This window comes from Branchiostoma lanceolatum, chromosome 8 (genome assembly GCF_035083965.1).
Source record: "Branchiostoma lanceolatum isolate klBraLanc5 chromosome 8, klBraLanc5.hap2, whole genome shotgun sequence".
In the NCBI taxonomy this organism is placed as follows: domain Eukaryota; kingdom Metazoa; phylum Chordata; class Leptocardii; order Amphioxiformes; family Branchiostomatidae; genus Branchiostoma; species Branchiostoma lanceolatum.
The window spans coordinates 3,080,838-3,100,641 of NC_089729.1; the positions used below are offsets into that span (position 1 = coordinate 3,080,838).

At 43.6% G+C, this 19,804-nt stretch overlaps 6 protein-coding genes across 6 annotated transcripts; 2 read left to right on the forward strand and 4 right to left on the reverse strand.

Annotated features, from left to right (window-relative positions):
* Positions 1–868: 868 nt before the first annotated feature.
* On the reverse strand, positions 869–1,245 carry LOC136440413 (histone H4). The gene has a single exon (XM_066436450.1). The coding sequence runs from the start codon at positions 1,216–1,218 to the stop codon at positions 907–909; it is 312 nt and encodes a 103-aa protein (XP_066292547.1). The 5' UTR covers positions 1,219–1,245; the 3' UTR covers positions 869–906.
* A 460-nt stretch (positions 1,246–1,705) lies between these two features.
* On the forward strand, positions 1,706–5,414 carry LOC136440412 (late histone H2A.3, gonadal-like). Its single transcript, XM_066436449.1, has 2 exons — positions 1,706–2,089; positions 4,991–5,414. The coding sequence occupies exons 1-2, from the start codon at positions 1,725–1,727 to the stop codon at positions 4,992–4,994; spliced, it is 369 nt and encodes a 122-aa protein (XP_066292546.1). The 5' UTR covers positions 1,706–1,724; the 3' UTR covers positions 4,995–5,414.
* On the reverse strand, positions 2,879–3,358 carry LOC136440411 (histone H3). The gene has a single exon (XM_066436448.1). The coding sequence runs from the start codon at positions 3,333–3,335 to the stop codon at positions 2,925–2,927; it is 411 nt and encodes a 136-aa protein (XP_066292545.1). The 5' UTR covers positions 3,336–3,358; the 3' UTR covers positions 2,879–2,924.
* On the reverse strand, positions 3,714–4,540 carry LOC136440409 (histone H1-like). Its single transcript, XM_066436446.1, has one exon. The coding sequence runs from the start codon at positions 4,526–4,528 to the stop codon at positions 3,977–3,979; it is 552 nt and encodes a 183-aa protein (XP_066292543.1). The 5' UTR covers positions 4,529–4,540; the 3' UTR covers positions 3,714–3,976.
* A 359-nt stretch (positions 5,415–5,773) lies between the features above and the next one.
* On the reverse strand, positions 5,774–7,146 carry LOC136440410 (ninjurin-2-like). The gene is made up of 3 exons (XM_066436447.1): positions 6,909–7,146; positions 6,451–6,642; positions 5,774–6,117 (listed from the first exon to the last, which is right to left on the reverse strand). The coding sequence occupies exons 1-3, from the start codon at positions 6,975–6,977 to the stop codon at positions 5,905–5,907; spliced, it is 474 nt and encodes a 157-aa protein (XP_066292544.1). The 5' UTR covers positions 6,978–7,146; the 3' UTR covers positions 5,774–5,904.
* A 667-nt stretch (positions 7,147–7,813) lies between these two features.
* On the forward strand, positions 7,814–18,832 carry LOC136440046 (cerebellar degeneration-related protein 2-like). Its single transcript, XM_066435815.1, has 6 exons — positions 7,814–8,065; positions 9,313–9,425; positions 13,518–13,666; positions 14,797–14,935; positions 15,565–15,681; positions 15,838–18,832. Exons 1-6 carry the CDS (start codon positions 7,981–7,983, stop codon positions 16,627–16,629), a joined length of 1,395 nt encoding a protein of 464 aa, XP_066291912.1. The 5' UTR covers positions 7,814–7,980; the 3' UTR covers positions 16,630–18,832.
* Positions 18,833–19,804: the final 972 nt, after the last annotated feature.

Here is a 19,804-nt window from a genome sequence, read left to right on the forward strand (position 1 = left end):
AACAATGGTCCCTATATATAGGGACTCGATATGTACTTAGTAGCACTATTGAGGACTGTTATATAAATATTTGGCCTGCCTCATAGCTTGGTGACGTTTTCCCTACTTTGTGGTACCACTGGTAGTCTGCGTGGTGGGGGACAGTTGCCCTACTTTTGTCACAGTCAATGCATGCTGGCCTCTCAATATGTAGTAATATTTAGATAAATACCACGTTACAGGAGAGGGATGTTTATTAATTTGATCTTTTGTTCCTTTACAAAAGTTTTCGAATCACCAAAACAATGGCATTTCCAGTTTTGTAAATGCTTCTGCGCCAACTCGATCCCTTCGTTCGGTTGACCGTTATTTACCCTCACTGATTCAGATTTGAGGCCGTTACCTTAACGTATTTCTGTTGTCTTGTACACAGTCTTACTCCAATCTTAACACACAGCTATTATCATCCCTCTTTCGATCTAGATTCAGAGACCACTTCAGCACAGATGACACAGTTGACACTTGCTTACCTGAAATGCACTAACCCATTGATAACAGATTTCACATTTGTGAAATATGTAGAAGTGGGCGTTTAAAGTTATATATGATGCAAATAGGTGATTTCCACGGTTACCAAGACTTACTTGGCGAAGTAGCCTGTGTTTACACAATCTCTCACTGGCTGGGGTTAATGACCCCCTCCGCTCAGGTGAAGGTATGGGGTCAATAAGCTTTATATCTATTATAATTTTCCTAATCTATATTATCTGCTTATCTTAGAGGATGTCTTCGAGGTTGATATCTCAGGGGTGTATCTGCACCCGGAAAATTGAGCTATTTGCAGTGGTGTTTTGGGCCGATATAGTCCTGTTTGGGAAGATATGGGTGGCCCTGAAAAGGGCCGGGGGTTTTTGTAGGTCAGGTAGTCTAGCCGCCGAAGCCGTACAGAGTGCGGCCCTGGCGCTTCAGAGCGTAGACAACGTCCATGGCGGTGACGGTCTTGCGCTTGGCGTGCTCGGTGTAGGTGACGGCATCACGGATGACGTTCTCCAGGAAGACCTTGAGGACGCCACGGGTCTCCTCGTAGATGAGACCAGAGATACGCTTGACACCACCACGGCGGGCCAGACGACGGATAGCGGGCTTGGTGATGCCCTGGATGTTGTCACGCAACACCTTACGGTGACGCTTAGCGCCTCCCTTTCCAAGACCCTTGCCTCCTTTGCCACGTCCAGACATGTTTCTTTCTTTCTTTGATTTAAGATAGAAAATGATTTTCAGCCGTTAGTCGTCACTTTTATCCGATATCTACGGACCTCAACGGAGTAACTACGTCGTTGCCGCTCGAAAGCTCTTAACGAATCAAAAGCCAGAACACGAAACTGTCCAATAGTGATAAAGATAATTTGACCAACCACAGCAGTGTAAGAAAATAGCCGCGTATCCAATTGCTGATTTTCCCGCCAAAACCACCTGTTACCCGCCGCCGTTGTACCAGTGTCCCTTTCTTATGGTACCGGTTATGCAAATTACGAATCGATTTAGGGTCCGGACGTGATCGTAGCGATACATTAAAAGGACTGATTGGATGGTACACGATCAATAGAATTCCTGCATGATTGGCTATCTCACCATTCTCTGTCCCTCATTGGTCGCCTTCACGATCCACAGCGGTCCTATAAATTTGAGAGATAGTCCTTTCAAACTTCATTTTGCATCTATCGCTGAGCAAGAACAAAATAATCATGTCTGGACGTGGTAAGGGAAAGAAGGCGAAGGGGAAGAGCCGATCCTCCCGTGCAGGGCTTCAGTTCCCTGTCGGCCGTGTGCACCGTTTCCTGCGCAAGGGCAACTATGCCAACCGCGTCGGTGCCGGCGCCCCAGTCTACATGGCCGCCGTGCTGGAGTACCTGACCGCTGAGATCCTCGAGTTGGCCGGCAACGCTGCCCGTGACAACAAGAAGACCAGGATCATCCCCCGTCACCTTCAGTTGGCCGTCCGTAACGACGAGGAGCTGAACAGGCTGATGGGTGGTGTGACCATCGCCCAGGGAGGTGTGCTGCCCAACATCCACTCAGTACTCCTCCCCAAGAAGACCGCCGCTAAGAAGTAAATATTACGTCTCTCGACAGTTCCCCCGGCCCTTTTCAGGGCCACCTCAATCTTCACATAAGAGCTATAATAGTTCACCACAGACATGGGGGTGTGCTGGTTTGTGGCTATGAAATAACCATTACTTAGTAGCATGCCTGTACCCAGTGCGTTCAGTACGTGTAGTATGTTGTTTGGCTGTCCATTCAATGCAAAAGAATGACTTCTTGGCTATCCGGGCAACCATGGCATGCCGGTGTTTGGCGACACTAGGATAAGGACTCCACCATGTCACAGGACGCATAAATATAAAATCCGTCTTTACAACGTTCATTTACAATAAACAAACGTGAGTCAAGGTCCGTTCCTTTGCATCAGACCTTGCCAAAATCATGCCCGGATTGATTTTTTTTGTTCAATCATTCACATCAGAGAGAGCACATTTGGTGCAACCAAAGGGTTTTCCTTCGTGAAAACTTTTACGTTAGCCACTAGCTTTTGTCGTCGGTATACTCGTATGTCTATTGACTTTTGTTTATCAAGAAGCTTTACAAAGGTGGGCCGTTAGGTTTGGGGTTTCAGTGAGGGCTGAACAAACAGTAAGCTGCTCATAAGGTAGGGAAAACACTCAAATGCCAGCACTACCCAAGAAAATTATGTCGACCTAACGCTACGTGTGTATCCAAATACAGTTAAACACCAGAGAATTTAAACACATTTGTAGCGCTACACGTATTGCAGCGCTAGCGCGCTCGATAACACAATCCATCACCATAGCATGATATGAATAGTTCGTTCTGAAGTATGTGGTGGCCCTGAAAAGGGCCGGGGTTACTTTGGTCGGGCTAGGTGTTTAAGCACGCTCGCCACGGATACGGCGGGCCAGCTGGATGTCCTTGGGCATGATGGTCACACGCTTGGCGTGGATGGCGCACAGGTTGGTGTCCTCGAAGAGACCGACCAGGTAGGCTTCGCTAGCCTCCTGCAGAGCCATGACGGCAGAGCTCTGGAAGCGCAGGTCGGTCTTGAAGTCCTGAGCGATCTCCCTGACCAGGCGCTGGAAGGGCAGCTTGCGGATGAGCAGCTCGGTGGACTTCTGGTAACGACGGATCTCCCTGAGAGCCACGGTACCGGGCCTGTAACGATGAGGCTTCTTGACACCTCCGGTGGCCGGGGCGCTCTTGCGAGCGGCCTTGGTGGCCAGCTGCTTCCTGGGGGCCTTGCCTCCGGTGGACTTACGGGCGGTCTGCTTGGTACGAGCCATTTCGATTTGTCAGACGAATGAAAATTATACTTGCCGCGACGTCTTTATATCCGGACAACGCGGGTTCCTATTGGTCAATTCCGACATGGGATAGCCTGTGATTGGCTGATTTATCTCCGTGCTGATTGGCTGGCATAGTGCGCGCCAAGTACGATTGGTCCCTTTCGTGGCAGGATTCCTTTTACTCGAAAAATTGCTACATTCGTGACTGAATGAGAGAATATGATATTTAGACAGGGAAAAAGATTAAACCGAATGGCGGGAACTATCGAAAAAGCACACAACTTTTCGTCCTATATCATGTCCGTCTTTTATAATCACAACTCCCCCGAAAAGATTGAACATTTTTATTGCTCTTGATGGAAGGTGAGAAGTGTGTTTCCGTTCTCAACGTCTTGTCAAACGGTAACAATCCCGCAGGGCAGCGTAAAACAGATGTAATTTTGGTAGTTTTATATATTTACAAGAGCCCCAAGTATGCCAAGGACTCAAACACATAAAGTTCATAGTCAATAAGTTACGCGACTTAACGTTACCTACAAAGTTTTATCCTATCACAATGTAAGTCAGTAGATACAGCTCTTTTTTTAGATGTGGGTGGCCCTGAAAAGGGCCGGTGGTTGTTGGTGTGAACAAGGCGTCTACTTCTTCTTGGGAGCAGCCTTCTTCGCTGCCTTCTTCTTTGGCTTTGCCGCCTTCTTTGCTGGTTTCTTGGTGGCCGCTTTCTTGGCTACTGGCTTCTTTGCCTTAGGCTTCTTTGCCTTGGGCTTCTTCGCCTTAGGCTTCTTTGCCGCCTTCTTGGCCTTGGGCTTCTTCGCCTTCTTGGGCTTCTTCGCCTTCTTAGGCTTCTTTGCCTTGGGTTTCTTGGGAGCCTTCTTGGCAGCAGCTCCGAGCTTGAAGGAGCCGGCGGCGCCCGTGCCCTTAGCCTGGGTGATAAGGTCTTTAGCCAGCATAGTCTTGATGACACGCCTGATGATATGGCCCTGCTTGACGACGTCGAACTTGTAGTTGGCGGCGATGTACTTCTTGATGGCCTGCAGGGAGGATCCCTTGCGGTCCTTCAAGGCAGCGATGGCGGCGACGACCATCTTGGCAACCGGTGGATAAGCTGCCGGCTTCCTTGGCTTCCTGGCGACCTTGGGCTTCTTGGCAGGGGCTGCCGGTAGGACAGCGGCTGGTGCTGGGGAAGACATGTTTCTGCTCGTCTCGAGAGTAACAATGATACCGTCCCGAAAAGCAACCAACTATATATATCATTCCAGCGGACGTAATCGAAAACACTTGAAATGAAATATTAGAAAATGGCAACTACACTCCAAAGTTGTGTTTCTTACTATAAATCAATACCAGTATTCTATGCTTTTCAGGGGGATTTTGATTTCGGTGCACAAGATGCTAAAAGAACAGGTTTTCATCTTTTAGTGGAGATGGTCTTAGTATGAAAGTTACATCAAAATAGAAAGATAAAGCTGGCCAATTTTCAAAGAGTGAATTTCTTAAAGGCAAATAAACAAATTAACTCATTAGCAGTAAAGTAATAAAAATGAATATAGCATAACCAATCTCAATAGAAGGTGGTAGCATTCGTCGGCCCTTTCCCTGCGAGATATTTTTATGTTTGGCGAAATGTAAATTTAAAAATATTTTGTTTTCAGGTAGAGTAACATGGACACTTGGGGCACCCTCCGGACCGAGCGAGCGGGGTAGCATATCACTTTTCATTGTAGCAAGATATGGTACCTTCAGGAAGAAAAAAACGCGCATCCAGGAGCGGTGTGAACACAGTAAACAAAATCCTGTTGTTTTGGGGCCTTGGTTAATCAATGCTAGCTTCTGCTACTTCGATGATACTTGGGTTTCTTTATAAAGGGCACATATTTGCTAGTGGCAGCTAGTGGCCAACTTGCTCGGCTTGTCTTCCCACTGGACAGGCGTGCGAGTGTGAGCGCTAGTGGCATATTTTATCAGACTTACTTTGTGCAAATAGGTAAATATATCAAAGAATGTTTATACCTTAGACCTATTAGTAGAAGTGATACGTCAAACTCAACATATTGATTCATTCATATACTTGTACGTAAGTTAATTCACTTGTACCCACTTCTTTGTTTGTATGTATGTAACGTTATGTAGGTATGTATGGGACGATGTGACGATAGGAGAACCACGATATCGATGTAACGTTATGTACGTGTAGAAGACATTACGAAAGTCGCTGTACTTTTGATGTGTCAATAAAGACTGTATTGTATACACAGTTTATATACAGCATCTAATTATAAGCTACAAATACCAATCTTCTTTCGCCCACCAAATGTCTGAAAAGGCATGACTTTTTATCTGCTATTACAAAATGCTCACGTTGAACAGTATTTTGCATAACATTACATCTACATTCAAGAGGGGGCAGTACTGTGTAAGGGGACAGAAGAATGCGGTACTAGTTATATATAACAAGTTATACCTTTAGAATCAATCCTTTATCCCTAACATCATAATGCCTACTTACGCTACAAATGGATATTTTTAGAACCAAAAATCTTCACGTCATTATTTTCGAGGTTCAACTTCAAGTAGCGCTGCCATTGCCTGGCCCGCCTGCAGAAGGATCAATAACAGATATGCCAAAGGCCGAGACTACTATGTTTATGACTGTGATGAAGAGGGACAGGATGGTGGTCCAGTTGTTAAACCTTGTCAGACTCTTCCCACGGAGGCCTTCATCATCGTCGTCTTCCACGGACTGTCCGTACTTGTACACCAACATGGCTGCCAGCACAACCTGTGCGGTTATACAATCAGAGAGAATGTATAAAATAATAAATGGCTATATATATGATCTGCAACTTGAAAAAACTATTTGGGCGATTCAAATCAATGGCATAATGCAACACACATACTTTCCAAGCAGATATCATGATGCATGTCCGGAATTGTTTTGTGTGCATTTCGCGGCGTTTTATACCATACATCTTAATTGAAGTAAGCGGGGGTTTTCTCTGTTTACCCTCTGCTAATCATATAAAAGGAAAAGACAAGTCCAAAAAAGACGTACAACGCAACAAAATACGCGCAAAAACCTGAAATAACTGGAAGTCAACTATAAAATCCTGACCTGGAGTGCTACGGACAGACACAGCAGGGTGACGAGGATGTAGAAGTAGCTCTGGTCGACTCCCTGGTCCAGTACGAACTTGAGCTGCGCCACGTTAGCGGTGAGCAGGGAGATGTCCAGCAGGCCTTGCGACACCGTCTTACGGCTATTGAAGGCGTCCAGGTTAGCGATGGGCTTTTTGGGTCCGGGAACCTGGGGACGAGATGAAACACGAACTGACTTCGATATCAAAACACAAATATGTATTTCACCACAATCTTTCCCCCTCAAGTTCTCGAGAGCAGATAACGTGTGTGTAGACGTCATTTTGATAACAGCTACAGGTAGAAGCTACAACTTGGAGAACTTGGTGTAACAACATGTTTAGAAAAAGCTAGCTCTCCAATCCTTTCTCGCATAACAAGAACTTAACGTCGTTAGATATCGCAATGACCCATAGAACCAATTCTCTCACCCACCTGACGCTCGGGCTCTGCCCAGGCCGTTTTGCTGGCGTCGTTCGTCTCACGGGATGTGGACGCCATCATCGGAGACGTAGTTTTGGCGGCGAGTTGTAAATAATCCTCAGCAGCAACTAAGCCGTTTTCTCCAAGTGTCCTTGCAGTAGGCGACGGCGCGCAAGAAGATTAGCAATGTTCAAGCTTTGTAAGAGGAACAAATATCCATGCAGTCTTATCTGGAGCCTCGGAGTGAAGGACAAAATACATCAACAGGCCTAGGTGTCATGTGTGATGGAAAAAACACCAACGTCCGACTAAGGTCGAAGTATACTAAGGTTAAAATGCAGTCATGGAAACTGCAAATATTTTCAACTGAAACAAACGACCGAATGAAGAATTGGGGCCATAAACAGTTTATTGTTTGCTGACTTCACACGTTGAAGTGTTTTAGACCACATCGATGCCAGTACCAAAACATGTGTCACGGTTAGAAGCTCGAACAATAAGGAAAATATTTGTAATTCTGCACCGTTCTGACCACATTCAACGTGTGTGGATGTAGATTTAAATGGATCATGCTCTCAAAAACGTTTTGAATGGGAACCCCATAGTACCTTCGTGATCTATGCGCCATTCACTATATATAGACAATGCACTCAAATATAAACCAACACAACAGTCCTTTGTAAGAATTTCTGCTGCTTTTTTACGGAGGTCACATCCGTGAAATAAACTAAATGCTGTGCCTCCATAGATGTTATATCTTTCACAGTGCAAATACTGGGAACTCAGCAGAAAGCGTGCGTAACCAGTATATCTCGCTAGATGTCATTGCTGCGTTCACGCCGAGGTCACCTGCAAAGCTTGGACACGTGATTCTATAACAATCTGACGTCATGCCGCTCCACTAGGTGGCCAATCAGGAACAGCAGTGCACAGCCGACCCCCAATATCCACCCTGCCACGTACGTAGATGTCAGAACTGAGTTGCGGTGGGGTACCGGTGGCTGTAAAGCCCAGGTACGGGAATAACCACAGGTAGCCTCTCGCGGCCCTCTAACAGCTGATCTAAGGTCTGAGGAGGGGTTATATGTCGGGAATGAAAATAATGGAGGAAGAGGGGAATACTGAAGAGGCGGATCTGGGAGTGGAAGACGAGGACTGGTACCAAAATGGTAAATATCACCTTCCTGTTCGGTTCAGTGGCGTTAACTTGTACAGAAATCAATGAGATGTGAACTGGGAAGGACAAGTGGTCCACCTGGGTCACAGAACATGGCGCTCATAGGGCACAGTCTACGGAATGTTGTTTGCGTCGACAAAATGGCGAGAAAACATGCTTTGAGTAGCAGGGACGAATATGTACTGAGCAGAATCTTATCAGAGTAGCCTTTTCACATATATAGCTCACAAAGGGCTGTATTTACTCACTCAAGTACAAACACGGTCCACAGCCGTATATGCAGGGCCCATTGCCTTTCCGGTGGGAATTTTCCTGTCCTGGAGGGGGATTTAAAATTTAAAGGTACGTGGCACGCTGTCACTGTTTATACCGCTGTGCTGCACCGATAAGCAGGCATTCCTTCCTTCCGTTCATATGAAACATGTGGAAATTCTGCCGCCGAGAAGCGCAGATCCAGAGGGGTGACCTTTGCTCTTGATTGTAAGATTTATTGATTGGCCTCACAACCATCAAAACACCTTTGCACCTCTTCAGCCTGTACGATTACCGTTAGTAACGGCAAAGTTCGTTCTTTATCATACCGGTGTTGCTGTTGTTACGAGAGTAATGTAAGCACGGGCTGACAGGCAGAATTAACGAGATGCCGAGGGAAATGTCAAGGGACTTTAAACATTTTTCTTCTACCGTGAAGAAGCCAGCTGTGTGTAGTTCTGTATCGTGATGATGTTATAGTGAATCTAGCATGCTGACGTGTCTGGCTTGTTCGTAGTCTACCGGCACCGGTGTAATTCAGACGAACATATTTCAGGGAGACAACGAGACTCTAGTCTGCTTCTCGCTGTAATTATTTAGAGCAATTATTATGCCTGAATGGTGCTGATGATACTAATGCGTCAGTGGAAGGTTGTCTCGACGGCATGACGACATTCAGCAATGGTGGATTTATAGTTTGTACTGCTCCAATAATCAACCTAAATGAAAAGGTATTGCGACAAATCTGCATGCGGCCGTACTTACGAAGGAACTGGGTTCACGGGATAATGAATAACCTCCTTGAAGTGTGTGTCTTTAGTAGGATCTAAATACCTTCAATTACTAATCCTTTCCCATTATGTACAGAATAAATCGTACAAGTAATTTACATTTTAATTGCAGTCATGGTACCGAATATAATAGGCACTAATATTCGGATGTTTCAGCTTTACAAGACGATCGATATAAACACGATGTATTCCACAGATCTTCAGCTTGCGGCCGAGTTGGGAAAAACCTTGTTAGAGAGGAACAAAGAACTGGAAGGGGCGCTGAGACAGGCACAACAGATCACGGAGGACCAGGCGCTCGAAATAGAGGTAAGGAACATGGCGAAATAATGCATGTGCAAATATGGCGTGTAAATATGACCTTAGCGAAAACGCTATGGCGAGTAGATGTGAACAGTACAGCTGTGTTGAATATACACATAAATGGCTTGATGTTTCTGTATTTGACAAGTGAGACAGAGCTGCTACTGATCCCTAACGACATTGCAATGCCGTGTTATGCATTAATTTCCGACTTCAAAAACCTCCAGACTCCCTTTCTACGGTCACTGGTCAAGGGAAAAACAAGTGGAAGAATAAATCAGGCGTAGAAAATATTGTTGCACACCATGCAACCCAAGGCCATATTGATAAACATGTACGTGATCTGTAGTTCAGAAGGGAACATTTTCCATACATTCTGAATGATTCTGTAACAATGGGAAGATGATTTAGTACGACAGATGGTCAAAACTGGAGCCTCAATCGCGGTAATTAGAAAGGATTTACATAGATTAGAGCCATTTCATCCCGCAGCGAATGTGATTGAGATAATTCACTGATTAACGCATACACCTAATCTCCAAGCAGATCTCCACGGTGCGCCGAAAATCGTATATATGCTAGCCAGAGAAGCTCCGGTCAGCCGGTAAGCTGATCTTACCGACTGACCGGAGCTTCTCTGGCTAGCATATATACGATTTTCGGCGCACCGTGGAGATCTGCTCGGAGATTAGCATACACCTTCTGTTTGAACAAGGAGGGTAGATTTATCCTGCTGGGTTTGAACAATGTCTGGACCGTTACTAAAAGATAACGTGCTGGTCAGAGATCATTTCAGAAAAGGTCGCCCGAAGTCCATCCGGGGGTTTAGAGCCAAGTAACATCTTACATTCACAGCGCTGTTGACGTTATCGAGTTTGGCCCACGTTAGAACGTGTTGTTGTGTCATATGTCATCGATCCTCCGCTCACTTTATTGATTTTTGTCTCCATCAGACCCAGCCGACTGAAATTAAAAGCAACGTCTGCGCTAAGAAATTACGCGTAAACAGAGGAAGAACGAGATAAATGAAATAATTTCGATTTGTGGAGTCTCCCTAGGGAGAGTGTAGACGCTGATATGAAGTCTAGATCTACAGAAAATGAATTATTCAATTGTTTCTCCTACTGGTTTTACGCTTGGAGGAATCGGTTTTCAAGCAATTAACAATTTGCCGATCAAACACAGATATTTGTTCCACAAATAGACTGTGGGTTCTCTCAGGAAGATCGCTATTTACACTGTATATCATCATTTCCCATTAAATCCTCACCCACGTCGACACTCGTAAAACTTTCACCCAGCAAACTAGGCTCTACCAGGCTCCGCGGGTCGCTGGGAAAATAGTAGAAATTGGACAAATAGAGTCGTATGAAGGGAGTCGGCTACGGAGAGAGGGTCAAATATGTTACCCTCCATGGCCAAAGTCCCCCGGCAAATGTTCTCCCTATAGCCGGCGCGGTTAGTCTGGTAGAGACTACAGCAAACTGTGCGGCCATTATGGGGTAAAAATTATATGCGCACTTATACCATAAAATAAGATAAAAGATTCATATGCAGCGGAACGATTTAGCTGCCTCCCCTCATTCCTTTACGGATATAAACTGCATGTGACGGAAATTACATTTTCGCTCTGTTGCGCTTCGATCATATGCATGCATGGTGGGCGAAGCGATTCGTTTTATGAAGCTTACATTATATTTGATACTGGATATTCAAATGTCGAAAATGTGAAAGCAGGTTGTACCTGTAAGTGAAGAGGAAACAAGTAGAGTATAGTTTACGTCTGTAGTACATGACTATAACATCGCTACATCCACATTTAGGAAAGAAAATTTTAATGGAACGTTGAACGGCAAGTTCAGCGCTCTGAAATAAAAGCATAAATTTCCGTTACCCTTTTCAGCAGTCAATTGCAATGTACAATATTCAATCCAGTTAGGTCAGGCCCAAACTAGGTCATTTCGATAAATTTCGAAAAACAATCAAATTGTGCTGTTACTTTGACAGCATAATTTAGGCCTAACCTTTCAAAACACTTCTCCCGTATGTCCTTGAGCCAAACGGAACGCCCCAAGAAACAAGGACATCGCAGACATCACCCTAATGATAAAGTATGGTGCTCATGACTGAACGGAGGCGGGCCGCGGGTTAGTTGGGATGGGGTGTTATTGGCAGGCAGACAGAAAGCCATAGGAAATCAATATAAACCAAAGATCTTTAGACAAATTCCCATTTCTCTTCCTGTTCTATTCTGAGAACCAATGTGACGTATGACCTTCATCCTGCGGGCGCGACGCCTAAAAACATGACTCTGTGTAATAACACTATATAGAATAACATGAAAAAAAAGTAAAGTAGTAGTTTAAATGTTATTTCATCCTCCTTTAGCAGACCCTTTTCTATTGCCTCCTCCCTTTGTGAATGGGCTTTAACTAGATAGAGACGTCTTGGCGTCAACGTGCCGCTCTTTCTGACATTTCCACTAGACAACATCTGATATTCTCGGGTGTTGGGTATGGCGGAACTAAAAGGAATTGATCTGTTTGCACATTTCTTCAACACACAGAATCTTGCAAAAACAGGAACTTTGAAAAAATAAAGTGTGAGAGCAGAAGCCATTATTCTGCATAAAATGAACTTAAAATTGTAAACACCGGGGAAGTCCTAACCATTTCCATCAATAATTCACCCTAATCCTATCACACGTTATCGTTTATTTCACCATAGACGTGTTGGCTTTATAGTCTCTACCAGACTATTAAACCGCGCCGGCTATAGGGAGAACATTTGCCGGGGGACTTTGGCCATGGAGGGTTTCATTCGCAGCCGCAGTTTTATTTTTTGGACCCTATCTCCGTAGCCGACTCCCTTCATACAATTGACACTATTTTGGCCAATTTCTACTATTTCCCAGCGACCCGCGGAGGCTGGTAGAGTCTATTGGCTTTATCTGCATGGCCAAGTTCTGCACGGGAATTACCTGAATATTTCATTCGGCGTACTTCATCCACCTGCCACCGGCCATAACGAACTCAATGATTGCTAGCGACTTTCAAAAGCCCAGTCATTTATACCAAAGAAGATTACGCTTAATACGTCTATCAGTACTTGACAATCGGCATGCGCTGGAGCAAATCTCTTCAGAAGGCCTCGCTTCGGGAATTTAAATTTCACGCGTAATAAGATCGGGGCATGCAAACCTTCCTAGGATTGAAAAACACTATGTATGAAATGTGTGTGCGCATGTATATACGCATTACATACATGCATATATACGTCTGGTCTTCAATATCACGAGTTATATTTATTGGGATCACATAGAAGACTCTGTGTTCTAGTGCCCGGTGCGTTCTGATTCTGAATGCGATATATTGCACATAGCTTGGCACAGGGTGGGTTTTCTCCATGTATTTGCTACTTTGAATTTTCTTTGACACGACGATATGCACCATGATACTGTATGGATTAAACCAGTCAATCGTGGAGGCAATTGCGTCTTCAGGCAAAGGGCACTTAGTGTCTTTCAGATTTTCTTTCCTCCCCTCCTCTCTTCGTACCCATAGTTCACACCGTGACATTGATCATACAGCATAGAGTAGCTGTCACTAAATTCAGGATTAGGTGTCACAAATTACATATCGAAACAGGAAGGCACAACCGCACGCTTTTAAAAGATAGACTTTGCCAGTATTGTAAGTTAAATCAAATAGAAGATGAGCGGCACTTCATTTTAGATTGTAAACTTTACGATATAGAAACAAATGTTCTTTTCAAATGTATTAATGAGAAATTCCCATACTTTGAATATTTAAACGCAACGGATAAATTCATATTTTTGTTGGTCTAGACAACCCTTGTATCAGAAACATGATCTGTTCATACATCTACACATTTACAAAGAAGCGAGAAGAAGTTAACTCTACTGGATTAGCTTAGCTTATCACTTTCGTCTACCATGTATGTTTAAACCATGTACTGTATATATTTCACGGTTTATGTCATTTACATGTTAGTTAGGTTTATGTTAAAGACCTGTATCTAGCCCCTCGGGGCACGAATGTACAATAAATGTCTTCATTCATTCATTGTTGCCCACAGTATCTGGCCAGGCAGCTGGAGGAACTGCGCGAGCTGAGCGAGTCGCGAGCCCGCCTGGCCGAGCAGTTGGATGGGAACTGTCAGGAGTTGGAACGGACCAATCAGCGAGCAGAACGGGAGAAGGAGGCTTTGCAGCAGAGAATAGACAAGTAAGAAGACAAGTTATTAATGACAGAATGTCAGTTCGGCGATCTTCTAGCTGTTAACTTGTTTATTTATTTATTTGTTTGTTTTTTGTTTGTTTCTTTGTTTCTTTTTATTATTTCCGTTGATGCCCACAAACATTACGCTGATTATTCTGGCATTTTCTTGTCTGATGATCTATATTTTCGGACTATGTACAATCTGGGAATCGAGAATCAAACATATAAGTAATCTATGTTTGTAAGTAATTGTACGAAAGTCCCCATTTCGTCTTGTCTGCTGATAAGAACGTTTCTTAATTTCCCTATGCGCAGTGGAATCAAAGTTCAGGCACCGCTGCATGATTCCGACCCGATAGGAGGTTGTGCCGTCATAGTCGGTGCCTTACTGCTCCAACTCATAACATTGTACTTACAACATCATCTATAACACGTCTCCGCGATCCCATAATAACTTGAAGAGCCTTTGGCGTCAGCAGACCCAAGAGCGATCAGTCGACCTTTCCATATTTCATACTTCAAACACACCGCCTTCGCATACAAATTACCTTATCGTTCAGCCGGCTACGGTTGTTTTACACTTGCGTGAAATATGATAAATGTAGACATAAAACCTAAAGGCTTAAAGCGCGTGGGTTGAAATGATATTACATGACTTACGCATTTAGGTTGAGATAATATGACGCATGGCCAAGTGTTAAACTAACATAATGTTTACATCCGTGAATAGTTTCATATAATAACATAATGTTTATCTTATTTATTGGTTTGGCTGTTCAACACGCACAGCCAGGGATGCCCAACTAGCCTGTGGCTATTACAAAGGGCTAGCCCTGCTGACAAAGACAAGACATTACAATGACATTTTACATAGACAGCACAACGAGCTATAACAGTATTCTAAGTACATGTACATAAGAACTAATGTATATGAATGATTCAAAACAACGTCTATAATGGTCACTGCGTACGTATACATGTAAGGGTTGCCTAAACAGTCCCAGAGTTTACTTTTGAATGAGGCATAGCTTGGTGGTGGTGCGAGTGTCGGTAGAGAGGGTGTTCCAGAGTAATATTGTAAACAATAAAAAATTACAGAGTGCTCAGTACTTTATCCACCTTACATTTTCCTCTAGGCTTTGCGAAGATATCCAGTCTCTGGAACAGCGATGCGAGGAACAACAGGCAAACATCGACGAGCTAAAACAGCAGGAGCGCCTGCGCAGAAAGAGGGAGCGGAGGAAACAGACGAACAGCACGCCGAGCTCGCTGGAGGTGGTCACGTGGCTCCGGGCGGCAAATATAAGGACATGCTACTGACGTCACACTTTGTTCTCCACTCTATTATCCAGCATCGGCTGCAATTTTGATCCATTTTCCTAGTTCTCCTGCCCATGTCTCTAAAATTCTTCTTGTTACTATGATTTATTAGAAAAATTAGCAGCTCAGCCTGTGACGCATGTGCGTCTAGCATTCTGCTGAAGCGTAATTTTCTCATGCTCAGTCTGCAGGGTGCACTATCGATTTTCTCACTCTCTGGCGGTAGATGAGTTTCTGGCTGTCTGCAGACAAGATCTAGAATGTAGATCTTCCAAAGGGATCACAACAGCAGGACCACTGGTTCATTATCGAGTGGGGAACAACAGTAGCATATTCTTACATTTTCCCCTCATAACATCGTATCATGACACCTGATCATGAGCATGGCGTTCGGAATATGTTTGATGACATTCAATAAGTATTACTTTTTATTACTCTCTATTTTGATTAGCTATCAAGTAAAACCTTTAAAAAAGAAAAGATTTTGAAAACTTTGGCAAGGAATGACAGGAGTAAGCATAAATTTCAACTAGTTTAAATGTGGTCATAAGAATTAACTCCAATATTGTATGTCCTAATGTTAGGTGGGTGAGTTTAGACGTGCCAATAGTCTAGACAACACCTACTCCAGCGTGTTCCTGGCTAACAACCCGTACGAGTCGGAGATCAAGGCTCTACAAGACCAGGTGAAGACAGCACAGGTCAGTGAGAGACACTTGTATCATGTCTTGTGAATTTCATTAGTCTAGCTTAGTTGGCTGCTTTGCGCGGCTGGCAGAAGTCAGTAAATGTTTCGTTTGTGTATTTTTTTATCTCGCGTAAAGCCATTTCCTGAGTAGTGCTATCGTTTTCTTCAGGCGCAGCAGAATTTTGAGAAGAGGAAACGTGACGAACTGGAGATGGAGGTGTCCGTGTTGATCCACGAGAACCAGGCCCTGGAGAAGCGGGCCCAGGAGCTGGAGATGGACGCCCTCCGCACCAAGGAGCTCGAGGACGAGCTCAGAGAGATGCAGGACATGCAAGGAAACGTCTGCCTTAGATGTATGAAAACGTTACGGAACGAGAGAAGACCGCGGAGTAAAAGCGGCGAGAGTTTATCAAGTCTATCCGAGTTTAAACACAGAATCCATCAGGATATAGAGGAGGACAGTGTTGAAGTTGACTACGCGGCAGGGGCCCATGCGGGGGTGGTGAACGGTGACGCGGACAGTGACGACAAAGGGTTTAGCACTGCTTCTTCGGACCTCTCGCTCAAGCGCAGCGAGTCGGACGACATGATGCAGAACCCTCCCAAGTCGGGGGTGTCGTTACTGACGGAGATAGACGCACAGTACCACGCCATGAAGCAGAAGTACGAAACCCTCCTGTCCAAACTGTTGCCCACAGAGTTGCAGCCCGATCACGAGCACTTGCATGCCAACTCACCCTACCTGAGACGCAGACTCAAATCAGAAGCATCGGCCGTGGAGAGGTCTAAAAGCAGAGACCAACTCCACCTCTTGATTAGCAAGGCGGTACAGACGTCACAACCTGTATCAAGAAAGACGTCAGACGAAAGCGTTACCACGGAAAGTAGCCCACCGGAATATAAGTCTTTATTTAAAGAAATTTTCATGACCTTGAGAAAGAGTAAGTTTGAAGAGTCGTAGATTCAGTGTAATAACAGTGGACAGAGTGGGACGTTGTCTGATAGAATCTGGCTTATATTTGAGTGATCATCTTTAATGATACAGACATTTGATGACGCAGCTCTAAACAAATATTGATGGAAACGGACGACAGGCGGGTGCAATTAAGGTTTAGTATGATTAAGTATTGAATGTTGGGCGATGGGTTCAAAACCAGGCGGAACTTCTTCGGTTACTTTCTAGGATGTAATTTGAACGGAAGTTCTATTCGGAAAAATGTGAAAGAGAATAGGAATGGCATGGCAGACTGGCAGAGTTGAGAGTGGCAGAGTTGAGAGGGGCGCAAGTGCGACAGTGCGGGTTTGAGGAATTTGTGAGGACTATGCGATGCAGGAGCAGATAGAGTTGAAGGAAAGAGGAAGGGCGATCGATGGAGAAAAGAAAGTAAACTTGACGTGATCTTGACGTCAGAGTTGGCACTTAAGAAAGAAAAACGTCGGTTCGGTAGGGTGCAATGAAGGTTTAGTACAATTAAGTATTGGCTATTGGGCGATGGGTACAAAACCAGGCGGAACTTCTTCGGTTACTTTCAAAAACGTAATTTGAACGGAAGTTCTATCAGGGAAAATGTGAAACGGAAAAGGAATTCAACAACAGGCAGAATGACATGGCAGACTGGCAGAGATAAAAGTGGCGGGAGTACGACAGTGAGGGTGATGGAGCAGCAGATAGAGTTGAAGGAAAGAGGAGGGGCGATCGATGGACAAAAGAAAGTAAACTTGACGTGATCTTGACGTCAGAGTTGGCACTTAAGAAAGAAAAACGTCTGTTCGGTAAAACTTTAATGGTAATTCAACCCTCTCTTGTCGGGGATCGATTCACGACTGTTTACAGACAGATTGACTGGTAGCACTAGGTGGCACGCAGCTCAGCACGGGAATATCGAGAATTATTTTCCTACAATTCTTCAAGTAGACACTGTAAGATACTGTAGTGATAGGTATCTAACGTTAACTGTGCGATATGTGCGGTGATAGATATTCTTGTAGAACTGTTCTAGTTAAGAATTACAAACGGTTGACAGCCGTTACAGAGGAACGTTTAGTACCTTCACGGAAAAAACACGTTTGAGCCGCAAAACTCCTCAGGGACAGAGGAAAGTGAATCACAAAGGCGATGTAATTACCATTGACCAGCCCTCTGTAATTGATCAAATTTCCCCGGCGACAAAAAGCATTCTCTTGTAAAATTGCAAATGGACTCAATATAAGTTTTGGACTACATCCAAGCGTCGTGAAAGCGCCATCATCGCAAGTGTGAAGTCATCAATTCAACACTAGAAAATGAAAAATGCAGTGATTTTAAAGCTTAGCCTATATTTTAGAAGTCCTGTCGGCCCAAAAGAAGGAGTGAGGCAATAACAATCCATAAGGGTAGTTCTATTGATTTCGGAAGGCGCCATCACTGTGAAAGGTCAACCGGTAACGTCATCGGTTGATTGTCCCCGGGTGTTATCGATTATGTATTGTGTGGGAGAAACACTGAGGAGCCTAATGATATTGCCAATGTGGCACAAGTCACTACCTTAACTTGCCACTAAGTCATGTAAGTGAAATAACAAAGAATAAACTTTATTTGTTATCTATATATACGTGTACATATAATTCAATTATTGCATATGACAGCAGTACTGGTTGTTACAATGTTCCACAAATTTTATTTTGTACGTATCTTTATAACTTTATGACGCATCAATTAAGTATTTTATTGTCTTTCCTCAAGGTTTTATGGAGTAGTTATCCCCAGCTAATCTAATTTGTCCCCTGCATATCAGATATGGCAAGGGATAGATGAAACCATTAAGCTAAGTGCTGTGTGGATAATTGGATATGAACCACTTAAATGTGGATGGGTTCATTTCTGAGTGTTAACGATATTCTGTTATGTTGACATTTTCGCCGTGAAATATGTTTATCAAATAATATTGGTAAATTGTAATGTTGTGTCCTGGAAGTATTTGTTGCAATTGAATATTCATGAAAATTTAATTGCAGATGTCTGTACCCTTTATTAATATGTGTTTTCCATTGTCAAACATGTATTGTTTGAGTTTTTATAAGAACAATGTGTATAAAGAACTGTTAAAGAAAGATTAATCAGCAATGAAAATGTACTTCACATGTGAATCATGACCTCATAGATAAACTATGACTATAAACTTTGACTTCAAATGACTGTTTTGAGCTTTATTCTTTCCCATGGAAGTTTCTTTTCTTGATTAAAACTGGAGAGAAACATGGCATCTTCAATAGACCAGGAAAAATATAGTACTGTAAATGCATTTAAGTTACTAGTAGTGTGGTTTTAATTTCACGGTAGGTAGAAAATTTAGTGTTTAAGTTTGCATTTGAGACAATAGTAAACAATGGGGTAGGAGGGCAAAAACTTTCGCGGTTGTTTTAAGTTCAAGGCGTAGAGCTTACCGGGAGAACCGCGAACATAACACCATCGCAAATATTTCTGCATTTACAGTAGTACATCTACAAGGGGTGATCAATAAGCCCTCGGCCTCACACAGAAAAAAGGTGCACATCTCAAATTTTGGGGCATAATTATGTAGTATGACATCTTTAATTTAGCAATATCCACCAAACTTGAAATTATTGTGGTAAATACTTTTTAGTCGACTTCCATTTGAAAACTAGTAGGTGAGAGGCGAGAAAAACAAGGGTGCACTGTGATCAGAGCTGTTTTGGGTCGAGTTCCTCATGCCATGAATCGGCATAAAATCTTTGTTAAAGTGTTAAATGAAGATTCCCTTCTTATTTCAACTAAAAAGAAGTGGGTATCTGGCTTTCAGCAGAGCAAGTTGACCTGCACACCTTAGGTCACAGCTCAATTGTCGATGTTTTTATCCTTCTACCTCACCTAACGTTACTGAGTGCTGTCTGCAAAGTAATGATCGCAACGATTTGAATTTTGGTAACATTCATAAAAGACTTTATACTTTAAAATCATTCCCAAAAATTTGAGTTTTGCACCTTATTTCTGGGTGAGGCTGAGGACTTATTGATCACCCCTCGTATATGGATGTAGTGCAAAGGTCAAGCCACTCAAAGAAACCTTCTCCACCAACCCAACAGGGGAATAAGAAGATGGGTCAGATGGTAAATTATTAATGATGATTGTGGATTTC

Bases quoted from the DNA above. Each gene is read 5' to 3' on its own strand.
- LOC136440410 (XM_066436447.1), bottom strand. From the start codon at position 6,977: ATGATGGCGTCCACATCCCGTGAGACGAACGACGCCAGCAAAACGGCC. The intron at 6,643-6,908 runs GTGGGTGAGAGA...TCTCGTCCCCAG, and splicing joins GGGCAGAGCCCGAGCGTCAG to GTTCCCGGACCCAAAAAGCC. The intron at 6,118-6,450 runs GTCAGGATTTTA...ATAACCGCACAG, and splicing joins GTCTGTCCGTAGCACTCCAG to GTTGTGCTGGCAGCCATGTT.
- LOC136440409 (XM_066436446.1), bottom strand. From the start codon at position 4,528: ATGTCTTCCCCAGCACCAGCCGCTGTCCTACCGGCAGCCCCTGCCAAG.
- LOC136440411 (XM_066436448.1), bottom strand. From the start codon at position 3,335: ATGGCTCGTACCAAGCAGACCGCCCGTAAGTCCACCGGAGGCAAGGCC.
- LOC136440412 (XM_066436449.1), top strand. From the start codon at position 1,725: ATGTCTGGACGTGGTAAGGGAAAGAAGGCGAAGGGGAAGAGCCGATCC.
- LOC136440046 (XM_066435815.1), top strand. From the start codon at position 7,981: ATGTCGGGAATGAAAATAATGGAGGAAGAGGGGAATACTGAAGAGGCG. The intron at 8,066-9,312 runs GTAAATATCACC...TGTATTCCACAG, and splicing joins CGAGGACTGGTACCAAAATG to ATCTTCAGCTTGCGGCCGAG. The intron at 15,682-15,837 runs GTCAGTGAGAGA...CGTTTTCTTCAG, and splicing joins ACCAGGTGAAGACAGCACAG to GCGCAGCAGAATTTTGAGAA.
- LOC136440413 (XM_066436450.1), bottom strand. From the start codon at position 1,218: ATGTCTGGACGTGGCAAAGGAGGCAAGGGTCTTGGAAAGGGAGGCGCT.